Source organism: Ambystoma mexicanum, chromosome 7q, assembly GCF_040938575.1.
Source record: "Ambystoma mexicanum isolate Mex_15411 chromosome 7q, UKY_AmexF1_1, whole genome shotgun sequence".
Lineage (NCBI taxonomy): Eukaryota > Metazoa > Chordata > Amphibia > Caudata > Ambystomatidae > Ambystoma > Ambystoma mexicanum.
Genome location: NC_090941.1, coordinates 631,982,255 through 632,008,652, shown reverse-complemented (window position 1 = coordinate 632,008,652; position 26,398 = coordinate 631,982,255). Strand labels below are relative to the sequence as shown.

Genomic DNA, 26,398 nt, shown 5'->3' with positions numbered 1-26,398 from the left:
AAGGTTACTTAAAGGATGCTCATGTAGGCAGCAGGTATTCTTCAAGGTACTTTAATCAGCTTACAAGTACAATCGGGTGCATCAAGGAGATGAGGGAAGTACAGAGGGGAGCCCACTGGTCCCCACCACCCAGGCTACATCTTCCAACTGCCCTGGGTGAAATCACCTTCCTACTCAACATTCCAGTCACTCTCCTAGCATTCTATTCATGACATCATACCTAGCATTCACACCCCATGCATTCAGGAAACGGGGACCAAGTAGGAAAGCCCATGACAACATACCTCCTTCCGTTACACCACAGACGAGCACACTTCGCAACCAGACAGCACCGCACACACAGTCACAGGAGAGTCGGTCACAATTTACCTCCTTCTGTAACACCACAAACACACTTCGCAACTAGACAGAACTGCACACACTCCATGCACCTGCACATCTGACACAAGCACACCTGCTTAACGGGCAGGAAAATGCCTGACCAACCAGGTGTAACTAACACACAGGTAGCAGCACCACACCAACATTACAACCTACCACAACCATCATAACAAACACCCAAACACCGTCCACTCACCACTGTCACTGGCGGGTCACCTGCTTGCCACACTGGAGCACTACCTGCCCCACATTGGGCTAACAGACTTACCATACGAGATATCATGAAGATACACTATCACCTCCCATCCACCACTGCCACTGGTGAACCTCAGGGCTACCACCCCCAAGGTCAAACTGCCCCTACATGGGCTGGCACGTGGCCCGCTAGACAACTACAAGAAGCAGAACTAACCATCATGATAGACCATTCCAACTAGATGTCTCATGAGCCTGATGCACACTTAACCAAAACACCCATGACAACATTTGCACCTGACACATGCCCATCACACACACACACCGCTAACTGACCAACATGGCAAACATCAACTCGGTCAACAAACTTGCAATCAAACCAAAGCCCCAGAGTGTTGGCCAGACGCCCTGAGCCGCCAACGCCAAACTCTCAGCTGAACACTGGCACAGAGAGAGGTTGAAAGTTGCCCAGCCCTCCAGAATTATTTGAAAGTTAATCCAGGATGATTCCGGTAGGCCAAAAAACAGAAATAGAATGAACAGAATGAAACTATACTAATCTCAGTCTCCCGCAGTATACGCTCTTTCCATGCTGACACGACTTGCCCTCATGGTGCTTGGCAGCATCCACCACCCAGATGTAGGTTGGTGTACCACTTCCGGTGCACAGGGAACTCCCTCCAAGCTGCCCCCATCTAGCAAAACTGCATACTTTGTCCCTTGAGAACCTCACTTCCTAGTTCCCGACACCCGTACGTTTATGCGCATCTGTCACGCCGGGACACATCAGAGGGTGCTTTTTCTAATGCTGGTTTGACCCTTCTACGAGCTGACAGTGTCCCAGCATGGATGCTGCCACCTCCAAAATGTGTGTATGGCCAACTTTCGAGAGATAGCCGGAAACTACAGCCTCACCACTGATCATCAATGTCCTCTTGACAGGTGTGCACAGAAAAGCTCTGTGGCCCAACCGTCCGCTCCGGCCAGGCACACATCACGGTGGGGCCACATCACCGCTGCTGAGTCCCTTGGCGGTCCATGCTAATAAAAATATAAACGGTGTTCTCCTTCCCTCAGGACACCACAGCACACTGCTTTCAGGGATTGCATATGAGGGACCAATTCTTTCCATTGAGGCCTTTATAGCTTCTTGGAAAGACCTAACACGACACAAGATGTTTTCAGACTGTGTCAAATGCCCTCGATCGCCCTAAGCATTTGGACCTGGGTCCACACATCTCTGGGAAACGGTCTCAACACTCACTCTGGGTGTCTCACAGGGAACAGTCCTTGATACCATTACTTGCCCTGGGTGGTGGGATGACTCATCTTTGGGGTGCAGTTAGCCCTCTTTTTCCTTTTCCAGTGGTCACTTCCCATAGTGAACAGCCACAGCAGTCTTCTTTCTCCATTCAGGCATGCACAGGCACAGGTACTTGTCTTTCCTGGGTTCTTCTGGGTCCTCATCAAAGACCAGCTCATCTCCAGTTGTTAGGATCATAAGTCAGAGTTACTTAAAAAGATACTCATGTAGGCAGCAGGTATTCTTGAAGACACTTTAATCAGCTTACAAGTACACTTGGGTCACATCAGGTACATCAAGGAGATAAGGGAATTACAGAGGGGAGCCCACTGGCTCCCACCAGCAAGGCTACATCTTCCAACTGCCCTGGGTGGAATTGCCTTCACACTCAACATTCCAGTCACTCTCCTAGCATTCCATTCATGACATCTGTTAAGACGGATTTCTGAACTCTGTCCTGGAGGGGCAGAGGTTCAGAAGGCCAGCCTAGTTTCTTGGAACAGGGTAACCTCTGGACAAGCCAGACCAATCAGGGTAGCGATCGCGGCGGTCAAGACTAGGTCTCAAGAGGGGTGAGGGTGACTGAAAGCCCTCAATGAGCACACAAAGCAAGGACACTCACAAATTACTCCAAGCAGGTGTTATATTAAAAATATATACACATTTATTACAAGGCCTTTGTACCATTGACCGTAGCGAGAAATCACAATGAAACTCTAGTAAACCAACACATACCAAACCAATACAATATATATACAAATACAAACAAGTCTAACGAGTTACATGCACAAAATGTATAGACCACCTAGATGGGGAGGAAAACAGGCAGTGCGAATAATAATTAGACCCAGTCCGCCTTCAGAGGCACCTAACTAAAAGGAAGTCCAAGCCCTACGAAGAGTGGAGCCTTGTGCTCAAAAGTACCTGCACACGCTGGTGCCAATGGGCAAAAAGGGGAGTCTCTTCGAGGGAATCAGGCAGTTTAGTTTGGTAAATAAATGAAGATGGACAGAGTTCCGCGACTCAAGCGCAGCCTCCACTGTGGGCAGAAGCAGAGCGCGAGTACAGAAAGGCGTGCTGTTAGACACAGCGGGGAAAACCTATGGGCTCCTGCAGGAGGGCGACCAGTTCCTAGCGATGCTACTCACCGGTCCCCGATGCAAGCAGACCCAGGCTTCTCCGCGTCAGTTTCAGTGCTGGCAGGTTCAGATAGGAGGGGACGTCTCGTCGTCGTGTAGATTCCGCAGCAGCAGAAGTTGAGTTGAGGACATCCCAAACGCAGTGAATCCGCACAATTTGTTACCACAGCAGGGCAACGGAGCAGCCGTGTGTATTTCAGCCAAATGTACACTACTCACTTCAGACCTGGGAATGCCAAGTGTACGAATCGTGTGAGAGTGACAAGGACTCGTAATACAACACAACCTGACGGCGGTTACAGAGCAAGACTCCTGGGTAGGCTGGTCAGTCTGCTGGATGGCCCAGAAACACTTCAGGAGATGGTGAAGATGCCGAGAATAGTTGTCCCCACTATTCCAAGGGTCGAAGTACCAGTACAGGCCTTCTCGTTCGATCAGAGGTAGAAAGGGTTTCACAAAGCGACAGCAGTGCAGAGAAACAGTCCTTCAACGGGTCACCAGCGATTCCTCAGTTCAGCCTCGTGGTTGCAGGATACTTGGCTCCTGTATTCCTTTGTTTGTGAGAACTCAGGAGATCGACATGGTAGTGGCGTTTCCAGCCCCCTCTTATCCACGATTCCCTTCGCGCCAAAACGGAGGGGACCCAAGGGGAGATCCACTCATAAAACACTCACACCATATGTGGACCTATCACGGACCACGGGGGTCCCAGGCATTCACACTACCCTAGACTCTCTGGCACCCAGGATGTGTATTGGGACCAGACATCCCAGCCCCCATCCTGGAGGCACACACAAGGCCTGTAGAAGCCTGCGAAAGCATCTGTGTTTCGCGGGAAAGTACATGCCCAAATAAGGAAGGCCCCGGGTCGGCTCGACCTGGGGGAGGTGAAGGGGGCAAGACGGTCAGCGGACAGGACAAAGAACCTCGTGGTCTGGCCATTTTGGGAGCCAGGCCACCATTTTGGGCTAAGCGCGAGAAACGCGCTTAAAACGCCAAAAGGAGCTCAAAAACACAAGAAACGATCGCTGCCACCAATCCCGTCCGTGATTCACTTGCACCGTTCATTTACAATCCAAAGAGAGTATCTAGGGCCTGTAGAAGACTAGAGACCCAAGAGAGCAGTAACTTAGCTTACAGTGCCCTCTTGTGTCATGTTGCGCGAAAGCTGCAACATGATAAAGAAACTACGGAAAACAACGTTTCCCGGTACTGACTGTCTTAAGGGCATGTCAGTTTCCCCGTAAGAATGGAGCGAAAGCCCAGAGGAGTGCGGCAGAAGGCTGCACTTCTCTGGCAAAGTCTAGATCATGGTAAAAACAGCAAAAAGTTTAGGGGTTGCCACATGGAAGGAAAATTACCCACAATTAAGAAATCTTTCCTAACAACATCATACCTTGAATTCACACCCCATGCATTCAGGAAACCGGGCCCAAATAGGAAAGTCAATCACAACAGTGTGGTATTATAAGGGTGAGAAATCAGGGTGCTTGGTACGGACCCCCCCTCAAATAAAAAAAGTCAGTGTTTTGACCGCAATGAAATGTACCACTCTGTAATGTCAGTCAGTAAAATCACATATAACCGTCTCCTTCCTGTGCAGTATTTGGCTGGTATCCTTCTGTAAATGCACAGAAAACTTTAATATGAGGGATTGCTGCTCAGAGAGTACCCAAGTACTGCACTGCATGGATACTTAAGATGAAGATTTTCAAGAAAGTCCATTACAATTTAGCAATACCTGAGTATCCCATGACTAACGAATAGAGGAGTTGGTTATAGAGCATGGGATCTTGTAACGGTTTATTGAGAGACCATCCTAAAAATGGGAAGTACCTTCACTCCCCGATCAAGGTGTCACAAAACAAACTGTTTGTGAAGCCCTATTTCCGATTCATCTCATGCCCCTTGGATCCCTCCACCTGAGCTACCAATGAGCCAAGAACCAGGCCGTGTACAGGAAATATAGTTGTATTTATTTGAATTATAATAGATAATGGAGATCACACTAAAACAGCACACGCCACCTTCTTTGTGACTCACAATTAAACTTCTTGTTACATAAATCCCACACATTTGTTGGGGAAAACACAAGTCACAATACTTTACTTTCTATAGAGCTCACTTAAAGAAACAAGCAACACTGGTCAATAAACATCAATTTACATATGCAGTGCTGGGCAATTTCAATTTTCCTATGTGTTTAGAAGGCTAGCAGTTTGGTTAACAGATTTATTCAAATGCATATAGCAATTATCATTTCGCTCCCACTTTTGCTTTAAAATAAACACATGGTGATTTTGCTGTTTGTTTTTCAGCCTCCCCTCTACTTTGGTCTGTGTTGGGGAAGGCGGACAGAAAAATTGGAATGATTTGGGAATTTTGGATTTCAGACCCCCTCCACTTAAAGACCTGTATTGGGGAAGCAGGACAGAAAGATTACCCAATTAAATGTGTCTATAGTTTTCAGCGCATACTGGCAGTGAGCTTTGTTAATTTTGAATTTTAACTAAAATCATCATGCAATGTTCTGCCAAGGGGAATTAATATTTTTAGACAAATAGGCTAAGGACCTACACAGTCCCTCTCCCCCACCCACTATAAAGGCAAAGGATTGAAAGCATGCAGACTCCCCTGCCTTTTGGTCTCAAATGGCTCAATTCTACTTACATTGAACACCTCTGTTTAAAACTCAGGAAATCCAGCTGCATTTCAGGACAGGGCAGGGGATGGCCCCCAGGAGTGCCTTTTCACTCTGAAGGATGGCCCCCAGTTTTTCACCATAGGGCCCAGTCAGGATTAGGCCTCCCCAGAAATAGACAGCTCCACCCAGATGCGATTTCAGTAATCTCCTTTGGTGTTTCCTTGCCGCTGTCAGATGATAATAGTGCAGTAATGCCACCATCAAGATTTCAGTATTGGGCGGTGCACTGCAAGAATTCTCGTAACCAGGATTGGACAGTTACCCTCCTCTCTCTCTCCTCAAGTCCAGCCTCTCTCTAAGGATTGGTTTAGGAGTCTAGAGGAGAAATATAGCAATTCCAATTTGAAATCCCCTTTTTTTGTCAACATTTTGGCAAAAAAGAAGTTTTGTGGAAAAACTTCATAATTTACTAGTAACTCCCATAAAATATATATATATTCTGCTTCATCTAATCATGGGGAATGTAATAAAACGACAGCCGGGTCTGCACCATGTTGCATGGCTGTGTGGTAATTTTCAGTTGTTTGTACAAAAAGCATAATAGTTAGGAACATGCAATTTACTCTTCACATACCTAATTTAACCCTCCACCAATCTGCCAATTTTCGGGACATGTACAAAGCAGCCAGGTGCACATTTAAGTTTGCCATTACAATTCCCTAAGTCGCATATTATTTAAAAAAAAAATGCCTGGAATTTTTTATTTAAATGACACATACGTGAATGCAGTACGACTTGTGATTGCTGAGAAAAATGCCTAAGTTATGATCGTCCTTTTAACTAATGGTATATCTTCATATTATGCAAATGTAAGCTACCCTTCCTCCAGGGCATTGGCCATTTGCCATTCCTGGCCATCATGTGACCAGAGCTTCCTGGACTGTGTTTTTATTAACCTCTTTGTTGTTTGAAGTTGGCAAGCGTCCGGACGTAAATTTGGGAGGATTCAGCTATACAGAGATCCCCCACTGCAGATATAGAGCTAGGCCAGCCCTGTGATGTCATGATGCCCTGCTGCTATATGGCATCCTGTCCTGTTATCCGTAGTGTACCACCATTTTGATCTGAAAAACCTCCTATTTTCTTGTATTTTCATTTATTTTTAAGAGTTCAGCTTCACTTGATTGCAGCTCCTCCCAACGTTCCAGTCATGCACTGGCTAGGCCCTTTGTCATTCACAGAAAATGAGCCTTCAGAGACAACCGGTCTTATTTATATAGTGCCAATACGCAATGTGTTTCAAAAGCGCTTCAGGGCAAGGGGGAACAAGGGAAAATACAGTGACATTCTTGCAGGCCATGAACAGTAAGGATGTGAATTTAACTATCGTACTCGGGGGGCGTGGCTTGGGTAACCAAGGAGTAGGCTGGGTTTCTGCTTTGCTCCGTGATCCAACGATGATCCTGGGATGCTGGTGCTTCCATACCACAGGCTACTACAAACAAAAAGGCATTATGGACGTGGGAATATGGAAGGTGAAAGATGCTCCCACCCGCGACAGAATCGGCGCATGTGAACGCTCGCTTTGATAGTTTGTATGGCGACCGAATGCAGCCGGCTGTCAACAAAATGGCGGCCCGTGATGAACAAAGAGATCCACGAAGATAACCGGAGCACATCCAGTATGAGCTGCGGATGGAACTATGACGCGGCCGCTATGACTAGAATGCCTGCGGGGACTCACTGCGCCCTTCCCGACCTGTGAACATAGCAGGGACCAAGAAAGACCGAGCCACTGATTCAGCACGGCAAAGGCGGATGACGGGGACTGCACTCCGCGGCACGTTTACAGTGGACCCGGCCCCTTGCGAGGACAAACGAACGCTGGGTGCACCCTGACAGAGCAAACTGCGATGGGCGCACGCGAGTGACTGGTGCCGAGCTGCCTGCCAAAACGAAGTTCGTTGAGGACGTGCGGGGCTCCGACGCTGCTCACTGATGCATGCAGCAGGCCGGAAGGGAGGCAGACAGAGGGAGCAGCGGTACGACGTGTGAGAGTATGCAATGTCCACCCAGAGCAAAAATAAAAGCATGCTGACACAAGCATAGGGAGACCTTGGGACCCGTGGACTGCAGGACTGCCGGAGCGCTGTCAGAGTTGGCGGGCGCCTCCATAAATCAGAGGTGATTAGATAAAATATATAAAGGGCACGTGTGCCCCAGGCTAGACCACATTAATACAGGGCGAGCACTGGCTATAACGGACAAGGCCTGTTACAGTGGGCACCGCCGAGGTGGCAAGGACAAGTCTGCGTGAGCAGATTGGGCAGCCCAGAAAGGTGCTGCACGCAGAACACAGTGCATTAAGTGGAAACGAAGGGCTTCAGGCACGAAAACATGAGCCACCAAAATAGTCTGGCAGACACAAAGGACTGCACCATGCGAGTGTGAGGGTATCTAGAACAAAGAGCTGGGGGGACTGCGCACAAGGCGGAGGAGGTGCGCAAGAAGCTGCTAACGGGCTGTGATGCTGGACCAGACTCGGGAGCCCATGAGGACGCTGTACCCAGCCAGGTGCACACATGCTGTAGCGGGCAGGTGGCGCAGTGCCCACTGAGAGCATGGCGCAGCGAACTGGATTGTGCAGAAAGGAGGAACCTGCCAGGGCGCACCTCAACTAGAAAGTGCCCATCAGTAGGAAATGTTTGATTGTGACCAGGCCAAACACTAACAGGCTCTCAAGAAAGACGCTATAGAGGTCACTGGATAAACGTGGGAGGACACAGCCCACTCGAAATGCAATCTTTGAGCCACTGCATACCGCAACCGATGGGGGTAGATACCCCAACACTGGACTGAATTGGAGACGTGAAATAACTTTGCAGACCTGAGACCGGGCACGTAAGGAAGATTACACGATGTCAGTGAAGGGGCTGAGGACCAAAAGCAAACAATCGACAATGGAGACCTTTGCAAAGACGCAGCGAGCCCCTTCAACCTCGACGCAAGGTGCGACGGCGCATTCTGCAGATAGTGCCCCAGAGGGCGGCAATCATCAGGTCCTAGTGGCCATAACAGAACTGAGTACTAAATGGGGCACAGCAATGGCAGATCTGCGTACGGCCCTTGAAAACAAAATTGACGCAGTAGGAATCAAAGTCGCCCTGCTGCGACAAGATGTTAGAACGCTGGCGGAAAGGAAAAGTGGCCTAGAGAGCGCTGTGAAGACTAACACAGATGTCAGCACAAATAATGCAAAGGAGGTACATGTACTTAAACAGCAGGTGGCCAACCTTGAAAACCGAGTGGAAGAGGCGGAAGGACTGGCGAGACGGAACAATATTAGAGTGGTCGGCCTGCCGGAGGGAGAAGAGGGCCAGGACCCTACAAATTATGTAGAGAACATGATCCTGCAAGAGATAGGGGTGGACAAGCATTAGCAGGGATTTGCGGTTGAGCCTGTGCATCGGTCTCTGATGAGGAAACCACGACCTGGGGCCCCACCACGGCCGATAATAGCGAAAATCCTAAACTACAAAGACAGAGAGAAGATTTTAGAATATTTTCGCAAAGGCGGTACAATAGAAAGGGCATCCAATAATGTCACTGCATACCCTGACTATACTATGTTGGTGCAAAGACAGTGGTACAGTTACGTGGTGATTAAGAGAAGACTACGTGCAGCTGGTGTCAAATACATGCTTCTGTACCCTGCGAGGCTGAAGGTCTTGCATAAAAGTAAAGCCTTTTTTTTGACACCCCGGAGGAAGTGACGTCTTGGTTGGACTTGCAGGGCTGCCCGGAGCAGGACGAGGAGCAAGATCACCAGAAGCACGATAAGTGATGGGAATATATCAGAAACATGGTGGGGATAAGCGGGGAGGGGGGAGTCCTAGTATGAAGCTTTGGAACACTTGCTCGATATGATGTGGCTTTCGGACTCCATTAACCTGTTGGACTGGAATATAGTGCATTGATTGCATAAGCGAGCTGGGTAGCGCTAAGCGCAGCAAATTAAAGACAAACGGGAGCAATAGAATAGAGACCCTTTTTCTCTCACCCCCAAGAGTTAATAGTAAGGCCGCCGCTAGGGTGCTTTTACCCTGCTGAGCCGCGGGCGCAGGCTTTTGCCGGACGGGGCTAGATGCGGGGGTGCCTGCGATCCAGGGGTGGAGCTGGGCAACAGTTGGGGAGGGTGTTAGTTGGGGAGGGGGGGACAGAGGATGGGAGGGGGCGGGTGGGTTTGTGGTGTTAATAGTTAGAGGGAGTTTAAGTTGGGGTATGAGCCTACATATACCGGTCAAGCTGTGGAAATGGGACTGCAGGGATGGGGAAGGTGGTAGGAATCTGACACGCTATGGGGGAACTTAAAGTAGTCACTTGGAACGTCAGGGGGCTTAATAGTTACCTGAAGAGAAACAAGGTAATGCTTTACCTGCGGAGGCAAAAGATAGATATTGCACTGTTGCAAGAGACACACCTGACGCGAGACAAGATGGAGATGATTGGGAAGAAATGGAGGGGAAACTATGGTGGGCTCTACATATTCGGCCTATTCCAGGGGAGTGATCGTTTGGGTGGCACCGCATGTTCCGTTCCAGCTGTTACACACACTTGTGGAGACGGATGGAAGGATGGTGGTGTTGAGGGGATTGGTAGAAAATAGGGAAATAAGCATTGTAAACACGTATGCCCCAAATCAAAATACTGCTGCAAATTTCAAAACGCTGTGTAATAACCTTGGCAACTGTGTGAGGAGTGTGGTTATCTGGGGAGGGGACTTCAATTGCGTGTTAGATCCCAAGGTAGACAGGTCAGATGGAAAATTTGATAAACCCACCCCGCCGGCTAAGGCGTTACAGACGCTGCTGAATGACTTTGGGTTCGAAGAAGCGTGGAGGGCATGTCATCCTCATGAGAGACTATACTCGTATTATTCCACCCCACAGCAACTACACACAAGGCTGGACTATGTCTTTGCCACTCCAGAGATACTGACAGAAGTCACGCACGTTGAATATAAAGCGAGAGTCCTCTCGGACCACTCGCCCCTGATTTTCGGGTTGCAGTGTTGCCCCCCCGAGAGCAAGAATCCCGACATGGCACCTCAGGGCAGAGGCGCTCACAGATCCCTTCTTCAGGGAGGACATGAGAGACAAGATTATTAGTTACTTCGAGACGAATACGGGCAGTGTGGACTCGGCGGGCAGGTTGTGGGAGGCCTTCAAAGTAGTGATTAGAGGAGTGGCTATTGCAAAATCGAAAGGGCTGCAGGGAGGGATCCTGGCGGATCTGCAAGAAACTGAGGAAGAACTGGAGAGGGCTCTTGGAGGCGAAAACAGTACCAACCTGGATGCCGATTTGATACTAAGGCTGCAGCAAAAGGGTGCTGCCCACTGGGAGAGGCTATGTAACCTTAACTATAGAAAGTACATAGAGAGACAGCATGCGGGGGGAGATAAACCGGGAAGGATCTTGGCCTGGCTATACAAGAGTGAGACCCCTAGACCCCCGATTAGATCAATAATAGGAGATGATGGGAATGTGGTTGACACTCAAGAAGGTGTCAATCTCGAGTTCGCAAACTATTATGGGCAACTATATGGGGACGATGGGGAGGAGAACTGCACGATGATAGAGGGAAACCCTAAAGGACATAAGATTGCCGCAGATCAGTGCTCAGGAAAGGGAGGAGCTGGAAGCACCGATTACCCTAGAGGAGCTGGGGGAGGTGGTGAAACAGCTGCCAACCAGTAGGACCCCGGGAGCTGATGGACTCCCAAGTGAATTTTATAAGATATTTAGGGATGAGGTGCTCCCACCGCTGTTAGACATGCTGAAAGAGGCGTATGAGCAAGGAAGACTGCCAGAGTCACTCAGAGAAGCGACTATTATACCACTTCCCAAACCTAACAAGCCAAGGCATAGCTGTAGTTCTTATAGACCCCAGTCGATGTTGAATCAAGGTAGCAAAATTCTGACCGCCGTTGTTTTGGCAAATAGATTACGGAAGGTTATAGGTAAATTGATACACCCGGACCAAACGGGCTATGTCCCTGACAGGAACATATCCCAAAATCTCAGGAGGCTCCACAGGGTCATTGAATATGGGAATGAAAGCGAAGATGAACTGGCGGTTGTGTCACTGGATGCAATCAAGGCCTTTGACTCAGTCAAATGGCCATGGCTGTTGGCGTCCCTGGCCGGCTATGGGATGGGTCCAGGATATTTACGGTGGGCTAAGATGCTATATAACGAACCGCTGGCCAGGGTGAAAACAGGAACAGTGATATCGGAGAGGTGGAAGCTGGGCAGGGGAACTAGGCAGGGTTGTCCAGGGTCCCCTATGCTATATATATTAGCCCTGGAACCCTTAGTGATTTATCTAAGGCAGCAATATGACACGATAGGCATCTCTGTGGATGGTGAACGTCACTTGATATCATTATATGCAGATGACATATTATACTTGCGATACCCGTAAGAAAACCTCCAATATGTTTTGGAGGTGATAGAGAGGTATGCGGGATTATCTGGCATAGCAGTGAATCCTCAGAAGTCTAGCATGTTTCCATTGGGCAGATATAAAGGGACCCCCCTGAATCAGCTACCGAGGTTGCAGGTACCATGGGCGGTTAGTGCATTTCGCTACTTAGGAATAGACATATACCACACAGTGGTGGAAGAGCATATGTGTAATACGGAAGTAGCCATCAGGAAAATTGAGAATTGCATGCGGTTCTGGGTAAAGCTGCCTTTGGCAATGATGGGTCGTAGCGCAATGCTAAAGATGGTGGTCCTGCCTAGGCTCCTGCACTATTTCGGGAATATCCCGTACATGATACCAAAGAAGTTGTGTAGAGACTTCCTGTGGCATGGCACACGAAATAGGGTGGCCCTCTGAAAACTACAGAACTTTAACGAGAAAGGTGGTATAAAGCTGCCCAACTACGAGGTCTATTATGTTGCAAGTCAGCTACAATATTTGGCAAAATGGCTTTCGGGGGATGAAACCACTGATACCAGATTGTTCAGGCGAGATTGTGCCCCATTTTACCTGAGGGAGATCATGTGGTTGTCCCAAACAGGGATGGATGGGTGTCCGAAGATGATGGTATTGGGATGGAAGATGTGGCGCAGGGCCTGTCACTTGATGGGGAACCCAAGCCCGTGCTCCCCTCAGGTACCACTGGTTGTACTGGCGGGTGGGAAGGAGCAGTTAAGAATGATAATCAGGAACCATTGGGAGTCGGTCGGTATAGCGCCCTTGGGGGACATTTGGCAAGAAGGAACAATGAAAACCTTGGAGGAGTTAGGGGCAGAAACTGGGCTACACACTGGCCAGTATATCATGCACCATAGACTGGTGCGGAGGATTAAGAGAAGGTGGTCTGAACCTGTGCTTGATGAAGAACCAGATGCTGCTATAGACACAATATACAATATAGAAAGTGTCAAGGAACGCAAGACTTAAGCAGTTGCAATTATATGTTACACATAGGGCGTATCTGACACCTCACAGAATATCTAAGTTTAAAAATGTGGGAAGGCAGACATGCCCTAAGTGTGATGAGGAAAATGCGGGCATGGTACATATGTTTTGGTCATGCCCGGTAATGGAGCGCTTCTGGGGTGAGGTCGCACAAAAATAAGCAGAAAAAGGCATTAAGATCCAGGTGGGTACTGTGTGGGCCTGCCTGTTGGAGCGGGGGGGTTCCCTAGGCCACGGAAACTTAGGCATGTCAGCAAACTGAGGGACCTGGCATATGCGCCTGCGAAGAGGAGGATCGCTATAGGGTGGAAGACATGCCATAAATCACGAATAGAAGCATGGTGGAATGATTTGCAGAAATGGGCGGAGGCGGAAACTGTGGTATGGCAAGAAACTAGCAGCGCTGGAGGGGTGGAAGAGACCGAGACCCTGATGGCTTGGAGGCTCCTGATAGCAGAATTGTTTGGGTCAACACAAGGTCCTTCAGATCCCGCGGGTAGAGATACCCCATCACCAGAGGCAGAAACAGAACGTTAGCAGAAGTAGGCTCGTAACGGGGGGTGGGATAAGGTATGCAGTGAGCGCGACTTGGAAAATGTACAATTGAACAGCTATTTTACACACTGCAAGTTTGGTGTGTATTGTTGTTTTAAATATTCAATACATTTTTTTTTTAAATTATAAAAACTATCGTACTCGGCCTGATGACATTTCAGATAGTGCAAGAGTGAAGACATAGATAAGGAAGGTAGAGGGAGAGTGGGAAGGAAATTGAAACAGACAGGCGACTACTATACTAGCCATGACGACATTTCTGGTAGAGCTGGATAAAAACAAAAGGTGCGGGAGAGGGGTACAGAGAGGGAGGGGAGGAACAAAACAAGCGACTATCGTACTAGGCCCGACGACATTTCAGATAGTGCTGGGGGGAGGGGGATACTGAAGGAGATGAGGCAGTAGACAGACGAGGTTGCTATCATACTAGGTCCAGGGACAATTCTGGTCCAGGGTGTTTTCAACCATACTTTATTGCAGTTGTGAATAGCTGGGGGGATGTAAAAAGCCAGGCTTGCAGTGTGTGGGGGGTGGAGGGATCCTTTGTGAAGCCTGCCCAAAAACAAGCAAAAGGGTCTGCCTCGGGCCTGAATTTAATCTTCATGTGACCCATGGAAACAAAGTGGCCTTTTCAATTGCCAGTATTTTGCATTTGAAGCATAATATACATTGCATCTTGTCAACGCACAGTCTTTCCCCAACTTCTTTGTTAACAGGGAAACCTTTTTCCCATGTCTTGCTTTTATTACGCAAACACACAATAAAGCTATTTTATTGTCAGTGTTTGCAAATCCTGCTTTTCACGTGAAAGGGGCCTTTGAATTTCTTCTGCCATTGCGAAATACAAAGCTGCTTTTCCTTTTGTAATGACGGATAGTGTGTTTTCACATAGCACTTCCTTGTGTTAGTTTGTTGGGACCTTGGTTTAAACCCCACAATCTGCAAACTGAATTTTCCCAATACGTTTTTCTGATTAGCAGGAGTGGGTCTAGGGGGAATTCAGAAATAAAGAACTTTTTGCAAAAGGTTAATTCTGGGAGCCTGTTTTCAACACAATCCACTTCCACAGCCACCTGCAAGGGACTTTGTTTTCCACCTCTTTCCGAATTCCCCTGCCCGCATAATCTATTAGTTTTAGGATACATTCCAAAGGTCAACAAATTAAATTCCCCATTTTTTTTACCAGAAGTTTTATCTTCTAAGATAGTAGGGGATTTTGGTTGTTCCTATGCGCATCTTTGTATCCTTTTATTGATCCACCTCCAGTAGCATTCTGAAGCTTGTATTACAAGAGGCCTTAACATATGTGCTTGCTTGTCAAACTGCCCTTACATGATTAAGCAAACCCCATGTCTACAAGGCGGAAGTGACTCCATCTGAACAAATCTGGGATAATGTTCTAAAATAAGGTTTCTACAGACATTTTCATTTAGTAACTTCTGTACATTCCTTGCTAATAATATTCTTTGAAATGTGAAATCACCTGGCATCTATCATTGGCTAGTATCTAACCTTCACTGGTTGGCTTTCTTTTGATTGACAGTACTGTTCCACCAGGATCAGCAGTTGTTAGAATCTCACCTTTCAATATGCTTTCAGGATTCTTTCCTATTGATCAGCACTACTGTGCTATGATAAGAATAATTAGAATCTTGACTCCCTTGGCATTTCTTGATTCACACCTTTAGGTAAAAGCAGATGGATTTAAGACTGAGTGAGGGGGCAAAATATATACACAATTACTATGATCAAGACTCTGAAAGGAAAATACTCTCTAGGGTACTTTCTTGTAGAGTGAAGATAGGAAGGGTAGGAAATGCCTGAGCCTTCCCACCAGCCAAAATAAAGCCCGTCATATGATGGTTTTCACTTCCCAGTGCCCAATTGTCACTTTCAAGAGGAACCCAATTAGGAAGCACAGTTGGCAGCATGGCTGTTGATATTTGTTTGAATAGCCATAGAAATGCCGAGCTCTCCCCCTCCCCCAAGTGTGCAGTAAGAGCAGACTTTTAGTGCTTCTGGCTCTATTGTCTTCTTGTCTTCTAAGATAGAAGCCACTGATGTTCATACAAATGAATGAGCACCACACACCAGCAGTTTACGGCAAGACAACTGTGCTTGAGCAAACACTTAAGTGGGATCCTTGCAGTCCGTACATTATGAACTCAGTAGATTACCTGTTTCAGTGGACTGCAGTGATGTTGGAGAGTGTTATACTAATCACCCTGGCACTGAAGATTAAGTGATACTATAGCCGCAGCAAGATGAATATTTTTCATGATAATTTGGAATCTTGAAGTACAGTGCATGATTGTGAGAAACCTGAACATGCTCTTGCGTCTACTCCCAAGGGATCTTCTGTTCAGGTGGCCAGGGAATGGCCATCGTTTTTTTTGGATCCTGACACTGGGGGGTGGGCAAGCGAGCGAAGATCACCTGGGTGGAGGGTCCTTGGGGACTGGAGAGGGTACCTGAAGGTGAGACATATTATCCCCACCTTTCCTAGTACTCCCTTAGTCTTTATGGGCTATTGTCAGTTTCAGTCCATTATCCCCTATGATTTTCCTTTAAGTACTGAAAAGAAGAGGCAATTGGGAGTAATGCAGATTTACTATTGCAAGTACCACTCTGGTACTGTGATGAAGAAGAGAGGTCAGGCATGTCACACTAATAGGCTTGAACAAGGTCATGCAATTGAAAATACCTTGTTTACCTGCAGCCCATTGTGAATGGACAGGAATATAAAAACTAGAAGTGTCCAGAGAGGTACGAGCAGTGCAGGTGGAGAAGACCAGGAAGTGGCCATCTGAGGGGTGAGAAGCCGAGACGCTGAGATTCTGCTGAGAATACCGGGAGTCCTTCCGAGTGGAACAAACGGGTCCCGGAGCCCTGTGTGAGGGAAAGCGGGGAGCAGGCATAGAGGAGAAGCGGCGGAGGAGCCAGAGGCTGGTGTACCTGGAAGTAAGCAGTTGGCGAACTGGCAAGTTGCTTTTCCCAGGCAGAAGGGAAGCTGCCAAGTGGAGCCCAGCAACCCGGTAAGGCTCTAGAAGGGCTTTGGGGCTTCGGGCACTCCGAAGGGCTGTTAAGCCCGTACAAAGTGAAACTTGCAATTATTGAATGATGAGCTCTGTGAAAGGGGCTGTTGAGCCTGTACCAAGTGAAACAGAGTTCACACAAAGCTGCATATATATTGAATGTTGGACCACAGGAAGAGTATGATATAACTGAAACCAAGTGAATGACAAGAAACCTGGCACTTGAGGAAAAGCTGTGATTTAATAACAACCATAATGGCATCTTGGGGAAATCAAGTGCCCCCTTATCAGCAAGCACTTGGAAAGTTTGAAAAATCCTGCAGTGAAATAAAAGCCTGTTCTGATGAACTATTGAGCAATATCATTGGGGAAAACTATGGTTGCGTGACCTGTAATTAGTGGACCTTGTGGTCTGTCAACTGCTTCTAGACCAGGAAGTTTCCTAGTGCAGGTATTTTCAACATTCAGACTTAAAGCACAAGAAAGACATGTGGTTGTTGGTTGTTTGACCTGTGGTGGGTGGACAGTGTGGTCTGATGACTGTGCATAGACCAAAATCCACTAAAAATTGGAAAGCAGCAAGGAGGAGTGAATCCTTGGAACTATATTGAACTTGAATCAGAGAACTCTATTTACCAATTGTGGACCATTTACTTTGGAAAGCTTATATTTGGTTGAGAGCATTCCACCCCCCACCCCCCACTAGTTGTGAGAACAGCATAGGTTTTTGATACAATACAGACTTGTATTTTGGACTTATAAGACATGGACTGTCCTTAGATTTCTTTAGGCAGGGAAATCCCGCCTTTGCATAGGGTCAGTTAGATGTTACACCAACCCCAACATTAATAAATCTTATTTTAAATATACTTTTGTTGTCCGTCTCATTTCGCTTAATACCATGGTTATCTCACATGATACATTCCTTCTATCAATGGTCTGCTATTGGCATCTTGCCAGGTGTATGTGAACAATGCCTCTCGAGTCTGCACTTATTCAAGTATGTCACCTACACAGAGATATGTAGTCTCACTTCCCAGGTGAGGAGGAGCACACATCCGCAAATTCAAGCTGTAGTCCCAGAGGACAAATGTGTGCAAATCCACAATTTATTGCTGCATTCCAATGAGGGAAATTGGTGCACACCTGCAATCGGGCAGGGAGGATAGCGCAGGGGCAATGCGTTTGTCTTGGAAGCAAGACAATGCAGAGCAGCACAAGTTTGAACCCTGGCCCCGCACTTAGGGACTCACCTATGGTATTAAGCGTGTTATAAAAGATGAATTTATAGTCCCATTCCCACAGCAGAGAAGGGATACACACCCACAGTGTCTTGCGCATTGCTTGCTAACCAGCTGTTTGTACATCTCTGGAGCGATATGAGAGGACTGGAGAGAGGAGTATCTTGATGCACGTACTTTGCTTTCTAAGCACAGTATCTTCACATAACCGGATCATTTGTCCAAAAAGTTGTAGGTCTGACCTTAGCTGATGGGCAATGATGTCATTGTCCTTGATCTCTGAGGCTCTTACAATGGAATCCTCAGAGGGAACCTTAGTCGGCACATCTTGAGCTTAGTGGATGACCGGTTTTCCAGGGGAAGAGTGTTGTCAGAGAGGGGGGTTTTCCACAGATACTAATTGCTCCGATAAGTGATACTCTGGGGTGGCAAGGGGAACATTTTTCATGATTACTGCAAGTCTTGAAATAAAACGTGCATGCTACATCTCGTGTGAGGCTCTTATAATGGAATCCTCAGAGGGAACCTTAGTCGGCACATCTTGAGCTTAGTGGATGACTGGTTTCCCAGGGGAAGAGTGTTGTCTGAAAGTGGGGTTTCCACAGATACTAATTGCTATGGCACTGAAGACTAAGTGATACCCTGGAGTGGCGAGGTGAACATTTTTCATGATTACTTCGAGTCTTGGGAAAAAAAGCATGCAAGCTACATCTCGTGTCTCTGTGATCAGAGTTTACCTCCTAGCAGGCAGTGGTCGAAGTGGGCGGCAGCAGTTGGGAGCGATGCTCCACTACTTTTTTTAATGTATTTTTTATTACGTTTTACTATTCCTATCCTTTTTTTTCTTAAACATTCTAGAATAGTTTCGTTTTAAAATAAAGTGTAGGAAGAAGTTGAAATTTGCAATTTCAGGGCACTGCACTAAAGGTTCCCTTAAACAGCGGGAGCGTGTGTTTCGGGGTTTGTATTGTGCGTCAGAGGGGTTTTGGGGTTTGTGGGGAGCGGGGGGAGGCCAGTAGGGAACATAGTTCCACTACTTCTTTTCGTACAATTCAACACTGCTAGCAGGCATGTGTGAGCAATGTCTTCTGAGTCTTCCACCAACTGTAGTACGTTGCCCTTTATCGATTGTTTCTTGGGAGCGCTACCTTGGAGGTAGTGCTTGCAAAGGGAAGGGGCTATCATGCGAAGCCAGTTCAAGCTTAAGGGAACCCCTGATTTTCTGGATTGCTGGGAGTCTGTTAGCCAGTGGTGGAGGCAGCTTTTGGCGCCGGGGGCGGATAATCGAGCACCAGCAGGAGGCTGGAGGGTGCACTGGGCTTCATGGAGGTTACCTGGGGGACCGACCACCCTTTTGCTCCACCACTGATGTTAGCAGTTCCACACCGCGAGAAAGGATTCCACCACATGGAATAGAGCCCAACTTGTGATGAAATTGTGGTTTCTGGAAAGCCTAAGGCATGAGGTGGTGTATTCACAATGGAACAAGTACAGGGTTCTTATTGGAGTCAAGCAAGAGATAAAATGGCTATTTCCAGCAGCACTTCCTCTGAGATTGCATTTGCTTCTTTGGGGAAACGGTAGTGAAGACTTCCATGGCAGCCAGAATCAAGATTAAATGGAAACCTCTGCTCTGCAAATTTTGAACGTGATTCCACACCTAACAATGAAGTCTAATAGAATAAAGTATAATGTAAAAAAAACCTATTTTCCACATTCAAAAAACATTATTGGCAGCCATAACAAGCATAACACCTTTAATATTTTCCCTTGTGGGTTGGATGGCAGTGCAAGACATTATGCAGGGCACTGGCCAGCCTCATCCGCCCCTGCAGTTCTCCATGCCTTATGTGGCCTCACACTAGGCCGTTCCTTTCGAGCTGCTGGGTAAGAAACTCTGTCTTATTAGGCTGTTGACATCTATCTTTGTCTGCTTTTCGTTTGACATGACGATCCTAGTCAGTGGTTACCAAGCGCGATAAAGTCTGCAATTGAAAGATTTTAAGTGTAATGCAACTTGAAGACTGTCAAGAAAAAATTAATATCGGCTAAGGACTGTTTGCATTTGACAGGCCATAAAAACAAATTTGAAAGTGAGAAACAAATTGCAAAGATTCTAAAGTTAGTGGTATGTTTCTTTATTCATAAGGTGTCCTGATTTTCTATATTCAGATGTAAAGTAAACAACTAGTTATGTCATGTAATGTTATCCCCCCTCTTCACCTCAGAAAGAATTGGGGTGGCGAGGAAGGGAATTTGTAATGGTGGGACAACTTGAACAGTATCTCAGCACGCAATCTAGCACATAACCTAAAGACGCATTAAGGGGCAAAAAGACACTGGGGGACATAGGAAAATAAGAGAATGTCCTCATAAGGGAAGAAAGATGGAAAGCGCTGTTGTTGTAGGGAGGTCGAGTCTAGTGAGGGTCAATGAAACAGGAAGCTGTCGATACGTTTTGTAAAGATCATCTATAGAGGCTATTTCACAGTTTAGTGGCCCCGACCGCCCCACAATGGCCAAGAGCTCTAGACCAGCAAAAGTGAGTTTGGGTAGTACTCTTTGCGCGAGAGAAATATGCCCTTTCAGATGGAGTTTAAAAGAGATTCTAGCCTTTATGCATATTCAATGAATTTGTACTAGGATGGGAAAATATGAACGCGTTTTGGCAAGTTCTTAACAATGCGTGCCGCCATGTTTTGAAGACGTTGTAGGCAGTGTATATAGATGGTTCTGCAGCTCTGGGAGAAAGGGCCTTACAATAATCTAATCCTGTGCCTGCAATAGCTCTGGCCGCAGTGGCATAACGTGTGGCTGATAAAAACAGCCTAATCTGTTTAACATTTTGAAAATGTGTTTGTTGGTTATTAGCTACTTGTGATGGTTATTAGTTACTTGTGATGACATGTAAATGGATGAGACTAAAAATAACACCAATAGTTTTAACAGATGTTTGTGGTTTGATCAGAGGAGAACCTCTGGGTACATTTCTAGTGGGTTATGAAGAGAAAAGAGTGAGCTCACCAACAGGATATATATTGCCTTTATTCAGTCTGTGCAAATTCTCAGGGTCTGGCATGGCTGTCTCCAAACTCGGGTCCCGGTTCCCTGAATGGGGACTTACCGGGTCATTCCAACCATGGAGGACTCGGTATTTCCCCATTCAGGGAAGCCCTCCCCATTCCCATTCGAGCCCCGATAGGGCTCGAATGGGGAGGGAGCTAATAACGGGCCCGTTAATAACGGGCCGGTTATTAGCTCCCTGGTCCTTTAGCGGGACCCGCTAAAGGACCTCGGAATGCGGCGGTAAGGGGTTAACAGCACCGGCATCCTTATCGGCGCCGTTAACCCCTTATTGCCGCACTCTGAATGAAGCCCTCAGACTTTTAGGTTTCGACATACTGAAAGATCGATTGGATGTTACTATGATTAAGCTTGGGTGCACCTTCACAATTGAAGATAATTTGTGTATTGTCTGCATAATTTTAACAATCCACTCCCACTTCTACTAAAATATCATGTAGGCTCTATGTTTAAATATTGAACAATATAGCAGAGATGCAAACTCCTGGGGAGTACTCCATATTTCACAATTTCCATTTCAACGCTTTCCCATTTTGACGCATGAGGAAAGAACCTAGCCGTAGTCCGCCTTCTCAGAAGCACGAGTTATTTCATGCAAGTGGCAGACAAGATGGCATGATCAACCTGTAATCGCGTATAGCGGCCTTCACCCGCTCTGTTTGCTTGCTATTCATTTCTAGCTTTGTCCTTTACTCGCATTTGAATGCCTCTTAACCCAGAGCTCAGTTTACTAAAATAGAACATGATTAACAATGCTGGACAAGTATATGTGTACGCATAGATGAAAAAGTACACGATCATCCGTTAAAGGGCTCTTATGATGTATGGGTCTATGTAAAGTGGAATAAAATAAAATATGAACTATGGCTGGGGTATGGGACTAGTTAGCATATAGTGCCTTACCCGCTTTAGAATGCTAAGGGGTGTAGAGAAGGTTTTTTGTTGGGTGAGCTCAGGGAGTGTCCAGTGATGTAGCACTGTATTTTGTCACTGAGGTATTAGGAGTCATTTCCGTGGATGCTTTTTTTGTGGTTGAAGCAGAGGCCGGTAGAGAGACTCCCAGAACCCCCTGTTTTTGCATCTAGTAGTTATAGCCGGACTGACTGGAGACTGCTTCCCTTGGTCCAGAGCCAAAGTGAGTTGTTTGATTGGACCTCTGTAAAGGCGCAGATTAGCTAATTTGATCCTTTGAAGTTGCTCAACAGGGCCAAGGTGGGTAGTCACAGTGGTGTAACATTTTTTGCTCAAGAGTTTGTGTCACATTTTAGTAAGGTTTACAAAAAGGCAGGAAGGTAGAATGCTGCAAATTAAAGTATTATATTCAATGTCAATCTTAAATTTATGCTTTATGGAAATAGAAGAAAGAGAATTGTAAAACAAACGAATAAGATACACAAAGCCTTAAATGGGTACTAAATTAAATACAAAAGTAGTAAAGAAAGAGGACAATGGACATGACAAACCCTGCTGTGCATTATGTCCTGTGTGCTAAATGGTTTTAGCATGCTGCATTCTCTAATTTGCCTATCGTTTAATTTTGTGTTTTGTTTATTGAGTGCTTCTTTTAGATTGCTATGCTGAAATGGTACTAGTGTAGGAAGTGCTGAATGAAATATAATTTCATTGTGGCATCCATGTTGCTTTGGGAAGTGGCCAGCAAGTGTTTTCAGACAAATTCATGGTAGGCGAGTGGGCACAAAAAAGAACAGGTTGGGGGAGGGCAGTCTAGAATGTTGGTGCATTGAGGGAAATGGGGAGGCACAGAGATTGAAGTGGAGCTAGCTTTTAGAGGGAAAATATAAGAGCCTGAGACGGGCAGAGCGTGATAAAGGGAAGAGACCTACAAAGGGGCCAGCCTATGATTAAACACAGCAGGGGGCTCTAGAACCCAAAGGTAAATAGAAGTACACCATATAATTGTGTTGAGCACAGACGACGTATGACAGGAGAAATGGTTAAGTGTCGTCTGATAGTGGAATTTAAAAGCAGACTAAGGATTTGAGGTGGCATTGATAAGAAAGATGATTTCTAAGATTACAGTGACGTTATTGAGCAGAATGAAGCTTTCTGAGTCATGTCATAAAATTGGCATTCTGCTGCAAATCTCCTGGAGGAATAAGACATGGCCGCAAACTCCAAAATGGCTGCCCATGCTGCAGCATTTCTAAATCCTTTATTTAATAAGTGGTTTAGTTCAGCTTTCTGTCTTCTTGTTAACAAAAGTGCTGTTGGCACAACCCTTTTTTTGCTAGGCATCTAATGCATGGCCAGGGAAAGGAGAATATTATTTTATTATTTACACTGTGTACCATTGTGAATGTCCTAACCTTTGTTCCTAGATTGGGCGTCTGCATCCTTTGGCTCTCCAAATATTTGGGGCTAAAGACCCCCATCAGCTCTTGTCAGCAGCCCATGTTGAGGGATCAAGGGGGTTGTAGTCCATGGGTTGCAGACCCCCTGTCCTAGATGAGCAAGGTCTCTAAAGTACAGTGTTTTCTCGAATGCACAGCTTGACAGAGCCTCAGACGTAATACTCATCCACGCTCCACTTTTATTTTCAGATTCCGCTCCATCCCGTCATAGACAGTTTGGTACATGACGTCATAAACTTGGCTTTCAAGCACTTTAAGTACAAGGAAGGGTAAGTTGCTTAATTGTTTACACAGGGACGTCTTTTAAATTGTACATGTTGTTGTGCTACTTGAAGATGTTTGCTGAGCCGCCTGTTTCCCTTGTTACTTACAGGTATCTCGGTCCCAACACTGGAAACATGCACATCGTGGCAGATCTGTATGCCGAAGTAATAGGCGTGTTAGCGCAGTCCAAGTAAGTACATTGATAAGTCTGCTATTAGGTTTTCTTTTTCCGAATCAAATTCTTTCGCTCGGTCTATCTCTCTCTTTTTCTCGGTTTGATTTATTGTAAAAAGCGACTGATGGTGGACTGAAGCATTTGTCGGCCACAGGCAATTCTTCTTGGATGATCATTGAACGGGATTATTTTTTTAGAAATATCTAGGGGCTGCTCTCAATGGCCTGAGCCATACTAGTTAGGTTGGAGAGAGTTTTGGGGTTTGGAGTACAATACAGCCCTGCAAAAGCGTGATCATTTTCCCAAAAAGGAAATAAAATGGAAATCCCAAATCCCCCTGCTCCATCCCACATAGGTGTGCGGGTGGGGTTAGTGGTTATTTATTGTTGGAGGCGGGGCAAAGGTGGAGAGTGGGGGCTGTATCTTGAAAGGAAAAGGGTACAAACAAGAAAATGGTTTAAAAAAACCCAATTTGAGGGGAAAAAAACTTCGATGATTATTGAGAAAGGTGATTCCATCCTCCTAGAACCCAATTATATATCGGTCAATTAAGAGCTAGGGAGCTTGAATCCTCAGGGGTGTCGGCACCCTTGGCTGGTTGTCAACACAGATTAACCATATCCCCCAACTGCTTAGTGAAGCATGAAAACCTACATTCCCATTGCAGTAAATGGAACGGTTTAATTGTTGGGTCTCACACTTTCTCTATCTCACCACCCTTGTCATCTTAATCAGCTTCTACACAATATCCTGTCTCCAAAAGCCCCTGATCCTTCTGGTCTCTTCTGATTTTGCTAACTACTTTACATCTTAAGTAGCTAACCTTTGTCTAGCTTTCACCCCCTCTGCCTCTCTTTCCCCGTCCTCTTTCTCCTGCTCCATCACTACACTCCTTTTCATCATTCTCTGCTCTTACGGACTCTAACACTTCTGTCCTCTCAAGTCATGCTCATCTGACTGCCTCGCCTTCTGACCCTCTCCCCTCTTCTCTCATCCCCCAAGTATACCCCCATCTTCTTCCGTACCTTACCTCTCTCATTAACCCCTCCCTTGTACATTCTTGCTTTCCTGAGGCTTTTAAGCATGCGCTCATTCTCCCTATACTGAAAAAACCTTCTCTTGATCTATCTTCCCCAGCTAACTTCTGCCCTATTTCCCTTCTACCCGTTCTCTCAATTCTTGAACTGACTGCTTATACCGAGGTAACGCGTTATCTGAATCTTCACTCTCTTCTTCCTCCTTTGCAGTCTGGTTTCCGTCCGTCTCACTCCACTCAAACTCCCCTTCATGTTTCAAATTCTCTTCTCGCAGCCCACTATTCCAAGCTTTCTTCTGTTCTTATTGATCTGTCTGCAGCGTTTGACACTGTGGGCCACTTTCTTCTTATTTCCTCTTTCTACTTTGGGTATCCCTGGGTCTGCTCTTAAATGGTTTTGCTCCTACCTTTTGCAACTGACCTACTCCATTACCTGGGATGGACACTCTTCTCCCTCACTTCCTCTTCTCTATGGTGCCGCTCAAGGCTCGCTATTCGTCCCTCTTATTTTCTCCCTTTATACCGCTCCGATCTGCCCTCATTTCCTCCTTTCACCTTTCTGCTGAAACCCAGATCTTTCTTTGTCTACTCCTTTGATTCTGATTTGCACTCCACCGTTTCATACTGTCTTTCAGCTGTCCAGAACAGGTTGTCTTCTCATTTTCTACATCTTAATCCCTCAAAAACGGAGGTTCTCTCATTTCCCCCTCTATTTCTCTGAGCCCATCCCCCTTCCCTCTCTTTTCCCCAATCCTCTTGCTTTGGACTTAACGCACGCAGCCTGGAGGTTATCTTTGATTCTTCCCTCTCTTTCTCCCTTGATATTTCCTCCATTGCCTGCTCCGGTCGCTATGCTCTTTTTAGCAATCGCTGTGCCCGCTCCTATCTTTCCTTTCACGCTACTAAACTTCTTCTCTTTTTCTCTATCGACTATTGTTCATCTTTATTGCTTAGTCTCCCTGCCTCCCACCTTATTCCTCTTCGCTCTATTTACAACTCTTTTGTCCGTCTTCTTTTCTCCTGACCCCCTCGGTCCCCATCACATCCTCCTTGCTCTCAATTTCATTACTTGCTTTCGAATACCGTCTTCTGTATAACTTTCTCTAGATTGTTTTCAAAAGCACTCATGGCCTGGCCCTGCCCCACCTCTCTTCCCAACTCTTGTTCTATGCCCCCCCATGTCCCTTTACGATCTCAGAATCTATTTCTTTTAACTGTTCCTAAGCCTTCCTGTGCCTCATCTTGTTTCCGCTCCTTTTATCTTTTGGCACCTAAACATTGGAACGCTCTTCCCCACTCACTTGTTCCTCCTCATCTCTTCGCATCTTCCAAACAATCCTTACACTGTACCTTCTATCGTCTCTTCCTTCCTAAAAACAGTTCAGCATTTATTTCATTCACTTTCCCACTGAGCACTAGCTGTTTTCCTTCATGTTCCGCTGTCAGTTCAGTGTGGTTCTCAATTCATTTACTTTCTATGTG

General features: G+C 46.4%; 1 protein-coding gene across 7 annotated transcripts in view; it reads left to right on the top strand.

Annotated features, from left to right (window-relative positions):
• Window positions 1-26,398, top strand: part of FRY (FRY microtubule binding protein) — a 1,191,674-nt gene that overhangs the window by 516,416 nt on the left and 648,860 nt on the right. For all 7 annotated transcript variants that reach the window (XM_069639765.1, XM_069639761.1, XM_069639760.1 and 4 more), the window contains exons 6-7: window positions 23,631-23,710; window positions 23,815-23,895. In XM_069639765.1, coding sequence (XP_069495866.1) covers window positions 23,631-23,710; window positions 23,815-23,895 — 161 coding nt within the window. The remainder of the gene's footprint in view (window positions 1-23,630; window positions 23,711-23,814; window positions 23,896-26,398) is intronic.